The sequence below is a fragment of the Aedes albopictus genome, unplaced genomic scaffold, assembly GCF_035046485.1.
Source record: "Aedes albopictus strain Foshan unplaced genomic scaffold, AalbF5 HiC_scaffold_555, whole genome shotgun sequence".
NCBI classification, from domain to species: domain Eukaryota; kingdom Metazoa; phylum Arthropoda; class Insecta; order Diptera; family Culicidae; genus Aedes; species Aedes albopictus.
The window spans coordinates 2,418-13,790 of NW_026917371.1; the positions used below are offsets into that span (position 1 = coordinate 2,418).

Genomic DNA, 11,373 nt, shown 5'->3' on the forward strand with positions numbered 1-11,373 from the left:
CCTTGCGCTTTTATGCCCAACTAATAGGGTCTCTGATCACCGCAAAAGTTTTTTTTTTGTCGAACAGTATAATTTAAGTAAAGCCTTAATTTGACTGATCCATAATCAGCATTGAAAGATTCAAAACGTAATTATAACAAAAAACTTGAGAGACATAATCATACGCAAAGCAAATCCAGTAAAGCGCGTTGCTTTAGCAAACAGATCTGGTATACCCCGACGTCAGTAACCATGCGTTCACATTGAAATTTTGCTCTCCGGCTTCGTGTATTTCTTACATTGCCTCTCTGTAGATCTGACAGCTGTCATTTAGCTGTCAGCCAGGGGCTTGTCAATCAATAAAGCTGTTTACAAACAGCAACATGACTGTGTGTTATCACTACATGGCAAACAGAACGAACGATGTAACAGTCGCCGCATCGCCGTGCCTTTCAGTCGTTCAATGCCTCCGATGCGTGCGTATGTTTTGTTATTTATCGCGCAAGAACCGTTCCTTCGCATTCCGCCAGTTCTACCGCAGCCCGAAGGCTGTTTTCACTGAAATTCTTCACTATTTATCGCATGTGGCATGTAGATGGAAAAGTGCATCCAATCACAGCACGTGTATTGAGCTTTTTTTGTGTGCTCGTAAATGAAACGTGAGACGGCGAAGCTACAGCTGTAGTAGTCTATTTATATTTTTGTTGACTCCAAATGGAAGAATGACCACTATTCTAATCGCTGTAAAACAGGTTCTGTCGGTTGTCGATCTACTGTGATTGTTGCATCCGCTCGCTTGGTTCATTAGATTTTGATGACAAATCGAGTGTGAAGTTCGGATGACACGCTAGTGATACATGGTCTGTTAACAGTAGACGAACGATATCTCGCTGCATTAGTCAGTGGTTATGAGCTTGTACTCTGATTCCAAAGTCCGCAGCGAGGACGCCGTCGACCTTATTTGGCACGAATAATAGCCGATAAGAAAGAAAGCGGGCTGAAAAAAAAATCAATTGATTAAGTCGTAGCTTATCGCACTCCATTCATACGCCTGTGGTTGATTATAAGCGCGGAATTGGCAGGAAAATCGTCATTGTAATCGTAATGTCGGACCATATTAGAGCAGCGCCGATCGATAGCGGCAAAGGCAATGGCGGGAGTGTATCTAACAGTGCAATTCTACCAACCTCATCCGGTAGCGAACATGAACGACTCGCAGAGACGCAAAAAGTACCCTCTTCCGATGATTTATATCTGTTCGACTCACTGATTGACCTATGCCGGAATAATATTAAATATTTTGCGAGTGATGAAACGGAGACTGGACTAAGGATCCATGGAGCTTTCGTGGGATTGATTGATCACATAGAGACGGCAAAGCCTTTGGTGAAGGAAGTCCACGAATTTGTGCATGAGTATGATTTTGACAAGGATACTCCGGGAAATGGATTCAGAAGTTTCCTGTACGTGGTTGATTGCTGTGTTAAGACAACTCTCAAACTGGCAAGATATGTAATGGAGAATCGAGGAACGATACTGTTCAGAAAAGCTATCTACGTAAAGGAAGTTGAAGCATACAATCATTTGATGGCCAGTCTAAACACATGCCTCAAGCACTGTCATACGCTACGAGAGTGGACAACCTCTGGAGAACTGTTCCCAGAAGGACGATCGGTTGAAGAACTTCTGGGTAAAGCGGATACAATCAACCAGTTCTGCTTCTACGGTCGATGCCTCGGGTTCCAGTTCTGTGAATCAATGAAACCATTGCTCAAGTTCATTTCCATCGGAATGGCGGGCTTTTCCGAGGGATATTATTCCGAAGGCGGCAAAATCTCCAAAGCCACAAGTTTAATGTATACAAGTACCAAATACATGCTGGAACCGGAACTTCGGGCTCGACGAATTGTTAACATCTCGCAACACTCCAACGTGGATTTTTGCAAAGCATTCTGGTTCCTAGCCGAATCTGAGCTGATGCACTCTCTGCCGTCCTTTGTCGGATTCAAGGTAAAGGTCAGCCGTGTGATTACCATACCACCGGAGCCCATACAACTGAAAGCGGAGAAGTCCGATGAGATAATCAACATCCCAATCCCTCAAAGTCATGGTGGAGCAGGTCCAGTCAAAGCACGACTTATCAGCGCAGTGAAGCGCAAAGGAATGATTGGAGAGAAAGTCAACACACGCAGCACCATTCACCCCCCGTCCAATGGATTGCTCTTTCACTGCCACGGAGGAGGATTCGTAGCTCAAAGTTCAAAATCTCACGAGGCGTATCTACGAGAGTGGGCTGTTACGCTGAACATTCCGATCCTATCGATTGACTACAGCCTCGCACCGGAGGCACCCTTCCCGCGAGCTCTCGAAGAGGTGTTCTACGCGTATTGCTGGGCATTGAAGAATTGCGAACTGCTGGGAACAACTGGAGAGAAGATCATCTTCGCCGGAGATTCTGCTGGTGCCAATTTGAATCTGGGTTGTGCCATGAAATGCATTGAGACGGGCGTTAGACGACCGGATGGCATATTTTTGGCGTACTGTCCGGTTCTGATCAGTTTCGTCCCTAGTCCGGCACGGATGCTGTGTCTGATGGACCCGCTGCTACCGTTCGGTTTCATGATGCGCTGCTTGAAGGCTTACGCGTGTCCGAGCAAAGAAGTGCTCGAACAAAACCGAAAACGTCACGAGGAAAGACAAGCGATTATAAATGCCGGTCGTAAGGTTTCGGATGAAGTACCGAAAAAGTTGGAACTGAATGGAAATGCTTTCGGTAAGGCCAGTGAAGACAGCAAGTCTGACCATTCTGAATCTCCGGAAAATTCCGCGTGGGACCAGTTGAACAGCTTGAACACTATACAGGTAGGAAAATTCTCAATCAGACAATCATTCTGAAACTAACGCATTCCAATTTCAGTTGAACAATCAGCACTTGAGCCCAATGAGTGACACCGTGAGTGATACGATAGCGCTGCAAGGTCAAACCGTTGGTAACACGATTGACCTGATGAGTCCCGACGAGAGCAATACCATTACATCGCTGGAAGAAGATTCGCAACCAATCACACTGCAGCAGGTCAATTTGAACACGGAGAAAAGCAACGTAACAGTGATGGACGATTTGGATATGGACTTGCCGAGCGATATGAGTTCGGAGCAAAATACCAACAAATATGTGTCGGATTTTATAGAAAGGTAAGAATTGTGCGTAAGGGTGGAAAATGTGGCGGGAAGCTGACGATCTAGTCGAACATTTTAGAAAAAGCATCGACAAGTGCCTTTCCCATTCGACGAAAGTTTACTACCAAATACATACAATACAACTTACAAAAAACGGTTAGTGCAGGGAAATTGTAATGTAGCAACGCCGTTCGGCCTCAAGCAAAACGCCCGATGGTATTTTCCGCTTTGGCTTGTAATGAAATACCTGGGGGCTCCATCTAGACAGTGATGGTATGATAGGGAGGCGCATGGTAGTTAATAGCTAGGCTAATGTTCATCGTGCTGTCACCTATATGTTCGCTTGAAATGAGATGATCTATTCAAAAACGAAAAATCGTCATTTTCCATGCTTTTCTTTGGACAGTGCCAACCGTTGTTGGGGTTGACTTTGCTCAAATTTAGATCTATTTTACATGCATACAAACAAAACTTTCTAATATGCAGAAATAGCGTGAAGCCACTTACCTCCATAGGAATTATGATTCCAGTTCCCCTAAACCCCTGTTGGAAAAAAGAAGTTTGTTCCTTATTATTCTAAATACGTAGCTAGCAAAGAAGTCAAAGTGAATGTTGATTTTGACACGTTGCTTTGACCAAAGTGGTTTTCCAATCGTTCACATGACATGGTATCAGAATGACCAGCAAAAAAAACAGAAATTCCCTCATGCAACTGCGCGTCAACTACGTCAAGCACTGACCATTGACATGCTTGATGCTGATGCTCTTAATTGAACAGGTTATCTAAATCAAAGCCGGTTCCGGCTTCTCATACATCTCGTGGTGGTGAGGCTGAAACTTGAATTTCTTATCGGCGCTGTTCATCATTCCACAAAATAATTTCAGAAATACCCAACAGGATCTATTTCAAACCAATTGACCTTCACTAAATGTATGGAACAAGTTTGTATGAATCTAATTTAATATTTAATCAATTCGATTACAAAAAAGATGCAGGCAATCGATAATCAGTCTCGATATTCTGAAGCTACAGACATCTAAATTTTAAAAGTTTCTTCTATCATACTTCGAACGCAAGACTTGATTTGGTATGCGATGAATTTGACTTCCGAATAAACAACAACGGTCAAATCATAATTTTTGATCATGCTATGCATCATAATGTCAAGTAAATGGTGTGCCCTAGGCTTCGGCTTATTTTCCAAAAATTGTTGAAACCCAGAATTCGTAAGCTTTTCTAGATTCAAATGACATAAATAGAGAAACCTCTGAGTTTTAGCATAAAATATTGAGATTTAGAGGTAGCGCAATCGTCTCAAAGTTGAATTTTCGAGTAATAAAAAGGTGTTTTCAAAGGTGTAGAATCTTTAATGTTTCCTAGTAGGAGTAGATCTTTTTTTCCCATGCCTCAGTTTCTCAGGTTTTTTTCCGAAGTTTCTCTGCAAAATTTTCCTAACAGTTCGAAATTTTTCGGGAGATTTCACCTGGATTCTTTCCAATGTTTTTTTCGGGAATATCTACAATACATTTTGTTAGTAATCCCGGGAGATATTCTCCCCGTGAGAAGCTTCTGGAAAAGTCCCTGCAAGAACTTCTGGAGAAATTATTAAAGACATCCCAAAATGAGCACCCAGAAATGAACACTGCAGAAATTCCAAAAGGCACTCCGGAAAAATTTCAGGAGAAAGTCTAGAATTAATCAGGAAAAAAAAAACTCTGAGACAACCCAGGACCAAGCCGGGCAAGGGCGTAGCCAGAGGGGGGCAAGGGGAGGGGGGCGTGCCCCCCCCCTGGCCGACAGATTTTTTTTTATTCAAGCCGACTCAAAGATTGTCAATAATTCAAGTGTTCCAGAAAAAAATATTGAAAAACAACTATTCTCTAGACTATTCTAAAAATTGAGGTTTTTATCCACAATTATCCAACCTTTTTTTTTCTTGAGAATCACAGGAAATTTCGCCAAGTATTTCTCCAAGAGATCTACTTCAACCTTATCATAGAATTTAACCAAATAACAAGCTTGGATGAATGGTTAAATTTTGTGATGTTTATTCATGGAACACAAAAACAGCATGGCAAGTTTCCGGTAGGGAAAAACAAGGACTTTGTAGAATTATATGCTGCTATAGAGTGCAGTTATATGCTATTGCTACACGAATTTTCACTTGTATTCAATTCAAACAAACATCATGCAAAGAGAATACTACCTGGGATTTCTTTACAAATTCTTTCAAGGATATCTCCAGAAATTCCTTTAGGCACTTCTCCAGGGATTCTTTCAGAAATTCCTCAAGGGACATGTCCAGGAGTTTCTCTTTCGTGAATTCTTCCATGGACATCTTGCAGGGTTCAGATAGTTTTTTTAGGGTTCGTTCCAAGAAATGCTTTAAGAATCACATCCTTTAGAAGTTATGTCAACAATTTCTCCAGGGTTTTTGCCAGAAATTCTTCTGTAATTTTTTTTCAGACATTCTTCCAGTTAATTCTCTAGGAATACACTCAGGAATTTTTCAGGGATTCCTCCAGGAAATCCTCCGAAGATTCCTCCAGGAAATCCCCCAGAAGTTCCTCTGAAGATTATTTTTGAAAATCGTCTAGGGATTTCTTCATAAATTCTTCCAGGAAATTGCTGGAGGAATTCCATCAGCATTTTTTCAGGTATTCCCCCAGGAATTTCTTTACAAACTGCTTCTAGGATTCCTCCAAGGATTTCTTCAGGAATTCCTTCGAGGATCTATCCAAGAATTCCTCCAGAAATTCCGCTAACAATTCCTCCGGGGTTTTCTCAAGGGATTTTTTCAGAAATAGAAAAATAATAGAATAAAAATAGAAATTTCCCAGAATTCCTCTAGAAATCCTCTCAGGCAATCTTTCAAGGACTTATCCAAGAATTCCTCCAGAAATTCCGCTAGAAATTCCTTCAGGATTTCAGAAACAGAAAAATCATAGAATAGAAATAGCATTCTCCCAGAATTTCTGTAGAAATTCATCCAGTAATTCTTCCGAGAATTTCTCTTAGAGATTCCTCCAGAAATTCCCAAAGAAATACCTCTAGTATTTCTCCAGGAATAACCCCAGTAATTTCATCAGGAATTGCTCCAGGACACCTTTCAGAAATTATGTCAGTAATTCCTCTAGGTATTTCTCCAGGAATTTCTCCCGAGATTTTATCAGGATTTGCTTCCTGATTCCTCCAGATATTCCTCCAGGGGATTTCCCTCCTGAAGGGAGCCTTCCAGAGATTTCTCAATGAAAAATCTCTTCAGGAAATTCTTTGAAGATTCCTTCAGGAAATCCTCCATAAGTTTCTCCAAAGATTCTTCCAGGAAATCCTCTAGAGATTTCTTCAGAAATTCTTCAAGGATATTATCCAGGAATTCTTTGAGCAATTTTTCATGGATTTCTCCAGGTATTCCACCAGGGATTCCTTCAGATATTCCTCCAGGGATTTCTTCACAAATTTCTTCAAGGAAACCCCCTGGGATTCCTTCAGGAATTCCTTCGAGAATTTCTCCAGGAACTCCACTTGCAATTCCGCTAGAAATTCCTCCAGGAATCTCTCAAGGGGTTCTTTCAAAAATAGAAAAATAACAGAAATAGAAACAGATAATAGAAAACAGAAAAAACTGATAACAGAAAATAGAAATCTCCGGGATGTTATCTGGAAATTTCTTCCGGAATACCTCCAGGAAATACCCCAGGAATTTCTTCCAGAATATTCCTGGCATCCTTTAGGAATTATGCCAGCAATTCGTCCAGGAATTTCTCCTGGAAATTCTCTTGGGATTTCTTCAGAGATTCCTTCAGGAAATTCTCCAGGAATACTTTGAGGAAATTTTCAGGGGTTCCTCCAGATATTCCTCCAGAGATTCCTCCAGCAATTGCTTCAGGGATGTCTCCACGAATTTTTTGAGGGATATTTCCAGAGATCCCACCAGGGAATCCTCCATAAATTCCTCCAAGGGTTCTTTCAGGAAATCCTCCTGGAATTTCTCAAGGGATTTTTTTCAGAAATTTCTCCAGCAATTCTTCCCAGAGTTCCTCTGGAGATTTCTTCAGGAATTTCTCCCAGAATTCTCCTAGGGATTCCAAGAATTCACCAAAAAAATTGCTCAAGGAAATTCTCCAGGAACTCTTCCAGGAATTACGCCAGGAATTTACTCAGAAGTTTCTACAGGCATTCCTCCAAGGATTCCTTCACAAATCTCTCTAAGATTTCATATAGGAATTTTTAAAGACATTTCTTATGAAATTTTACTAGGGACTCCGTCCAGAATTCCTCCAGGAATTTCTCCAGAATTTCCTCCAAGGAATCCTCCAGAAATTTATCTAGGATTTCCTCATGAGATCTCTTCAGAAATTTCACTAGGTATCCCTCCCATAATTTATCCAGGAATTCGTACAGGTTTATTTTTTGAAATTCTTACAGAAATTCCTTCTGGAATTCAAAAATTCAAAAAATTCTGGAGGAATTTGTCCTGCAAATAGTGTTGGAAGATAAATGGAAGCATACAGGAACCAGGAAATTCTAGGTTTATCCTCAAAAGAGTTCACAATTTCCAAAAGAGTTCAGCTATAACTTCTGATGAATGTTTTGTAGACATTGACAAAAAAAAATCAGAGCAAAATATTGCACGAGTAAATAAAAATCCTTAATCTTCCAGAAATTGGCCATCGCTACCAGCACCACGTTGATTTGTGTAGATCAGGCGAGTTTTTGTTAACGTATTGTACAAAATACAACAGGGTTAAGGGTTAAATAAAGCTTTTAGAATATAATGTTATTATATTCAATTTCATCGTGTTGCGTTTAGTTTTAAAAGCTAGTAGGTACATTTTTACTAAGGGGGAATCTTGTGAGAAAAACTTGGATGGCCATTCCAAGAGCTATTTCAAAAGAAGTTTCCGAAAGAAACTCTGACAGAATTTCTAGAAAAACCATTGTAGAGGAATTATGCAAATACCTATATTTGTTTTATGTCACTCCCCCCACCCCCCCTCCCCCTTCGAAAATCCTAAAATATTGAAGAGGCAAAAGAACGGGGCAGCTCATGACAACATTTTCAATACAAACATTGTTTTCAAGCAACATTTTTCAAAAGTTATATTTTTTTCAATAGTGAGCTATTTTGTAATATTCCAATAGATTTCCTTTTTGTTTAATTTGATTTTTTTTTGTTCCTTAATTTTTATCTCCACTTTGTGCCCGATGAGAGGTCTCAGGCATAAAGTATACTAATATTTGTACCGGACTTATCGTCCTCCCGGAAATATCTGCTAGATCTTGGAGCCCTCCCCTTGTTCATGAAGCATGGTTATCCAAATTCCTTCTTGATTTACTTGGTTTTCGAATAATCATCCGTTGGAATCCTCAATTTCTTCACAGCATTGCGAAAATAAAATTGTTTGGAAAGTTCAATAACCATAGCGACTACATGTAACTCGAAAGAAATATCCTTAATCAATTTTTGTTCTATTTTGCCACAGGTATGTGCTGGACACAACCACAAATGCAGCCGGAGAAATCGAGCCAGTTCTGAGACCGATTTCCAGATCAGCTTCCGAAGAAAACGTCGTGCTAGATATCGGAAGGGAAACAATCAGCGTACAAAATCTGCAAGATAAGTAAGTTTTGCGATTTCCAACAAAGAAAAAGATCTTGATTTCCTAACCCCCTTCTTTCGCTTTCAGAGTATCCAACGTGGCCAGCAACCTGGTGAATCGGGTGTCCTCGACGTTCAATGCTATCACCACTTCGAAACCGATTGCCACCAGCGGATCGCAGTCCGAGTTCCAAAGCAACCTGGAGGCGCTGATCGCTCGCAGTCCTTCGGACGAATTCATCTTCGAAGTGCCGAAAGATTCCCACATGTCACCGTACTGGGCCACGGACGAAGTGTTGAGTCAATTCCCTCAGACAAAAATTTTGGTAATTTGATTTTGGTGTGAATAAGCTAGATAAGAAGAAACTAACATGATTCTATATTTTCAGACGGTTGTGTTAGATCCTTGCCTGGACGACTGCGTTATGTTTGCTAAAAGACTGAAGAATCTGAACAATCCGGTATCACTGGATATATTGCCGGGGCTTCCACATGGATTTCTCAACTTTGCTTCTGTATGTGATTTCAGTGTAATATGAATCCTATGTGTTTTTGTCAATAAATATCTTTCCATTTCAGATATCCAAAGAGGCTCACGAAGGATCTAAACTGTGCGTCCAACGCATCGCAGAAATGCTCGAAGTACCGCTGCCAACGGACGATGTCGCTCCCAAAGCGTGTTGTTAGCAATTCCGTCGCTGCTTCACTGGGTCAAAGCTTTTGTTTCGCAAAGGTAGTGAACGCATCGATAACGTTTAGCAGCATACTGTACCATGGTTACACATTGATTAACTATACTAACTGATTTTGGCTCTGAATGCAGCTACTTTAGAGAGGCTATTTAGTACGGTGCTAAGTCATTACGAGAACAATTTTGTACGTCTTGTAGTGTCTTTGCATCGTCGCTTTTTATAATGCTAATAGAATACATGACTGGCTGTAACTACATTATTGCAACAAATGATATTGAACCTTTGGAATCTTCTTTTGGCAGCATACGTATTGTTAATAAATCTTTAATCGATGGAAATTTGATTTCCAGTCTGATTATAAATTGGCCTTCGCTTAGGGTCCAGCATTGTTTGCAAACATATTTTCATATTAGATATATAAGTAATTGATTGTTGTTCTGATGATAAGTAAAACTGAAAACGCCCGTGTTAATTAATGATAATTGATTGCCATTAGCTCAACAAGAAAAATCGCAATATTACACAGCGAAGCAATACAGCAAACACACTAGAACAAAAAGCCAACAGAAACTTACAATTAAAAGTCAATAGCCAGTAAGCAATCTAGCAAAAACAATCTACCTTATTTGTGTTACCAGACAAAATAAAATGGATAATCAATACCAGTTGTGAAAGGAGAAAAAAAAATCAAAAACCGATCCACCTTATTTACATTGCTCACATATTGTGCCCAAAACGATGTTACTATTTTACGCGAAAACTGTGTGTTTCATTTGTGTGCAATTGGCTGTAATTGTTTAAGGAAAAATGTTACCGAAATATGTTCTATCCAACTATATGTGCTAATAAAACCAAAGACATGATGTTTGTACTACAACCCTACAACAGTGTATTGACAAAATTGCGAACGAAAAAATAACGGTGTATGCAAATGTTTTATTTTATTATTTACAACTTTTTTACCAGGTTTAAGGGAAAGTTCATCACTATAAAACTATTTACAACTGACATTATTTTAAACAAAACAAAGAACATACCAAAAGGAACACAACACATTAACATGTAAAATCATTGTACCTACTATTGCGTAACACACATGTCAGATATTACTATGACCATTATTGTTGAAGCAGATAGAGAACAACATCTCACGTTACCTACACACACATTTTGAACGTTGAATACAATTTACAATTGTTACTTTGGTAGAATGTAAGTCCTTACAATTAACAATTCTTACAGTCAATAAAGATAACTTTGTAAAGGAATTTGGGGACTACGTTGTTTATTGGTTCTGTTGAAGAATATTCAAAACTGCCTACTGTTAGCAGCTTGTCTGTAAAATATTTGAGTTGGCGATTCTCCGGAAGTCCTCGTTGAAAAAGTAAAGAGCTTGCGTTTGGTCGCTCAAGTTAATGGACCTCTCGCTAGTTAGAGCCACAACAAATTTTAGGGCCTCTCGTTTTTAATAAATTATAGGTACAGGATTTGACTGACTGCTAACGACTGTAAATAACAAGTATGTCGCTAGTTTTACGGCTTCTTCAGTCTATATTAACCTTTCAGTACTCGCGCCAATTTTTGTAACGCGAGCAGTCGCGCGTTGTACTTTGTACAACACCCATACATTCTGAAATATCTCAGGATCCTGATTGTTTAGAGGAGGACTGTCTTTGGCAAAGTTGTTGTAAATTTCATGGGCTACTTGATTCTGACAAAGTTGATTCGTAATACGTCCACTAGGCGGCGCTAGTGAGCAATATCATGTTATATCTTATATCTCAGGATCCTGATGTCTTGGAAAGATGGTGTCTTCGGCAAAGTTGTTTGGTAAGTCATCGGCTTACAGATTATTGGCCGTTCAATTGGAAATTTCACCACTAGGCGGCGCTAGTGAGCAAATAAACTTTATATCCTAT

At 39.9% G+C, this 11,373-nt stretch overlaps 1 protein-coding gene across 1 annotated transcript; it reads left to right on the plus strand.

The window, feature by feature from the left end:
- The first annotated feature begins 401 nt into the window (after window positions 1–401).
- On the plus strand, window positions 402–10,722 carry LOC109399347 (hormone-sensitive lipase). The gene is made up of 6 exons (XM_019671783.3): window positions 402–2,841; window positions 2,897–3,174; window positions 8,647–8,784; window positions 8,851–9,088; window positions 9,152–9,277; window positions 9,342–10,722. Exons 1-6 carry the CDS (start codon window positions 1,084–1,086, stop codon window positions 9,447–9,449), a joined length of 2,646 nt encoding a protein of 881 aa, XP_019527328.3. The 5' UTR covers window positions 402–1,083; the 3' UTR covers window positions 9,450–10,722.
- The last annotated feature ends 651 nt before the right edge of the window (window positions 10,723–11,373 follow it).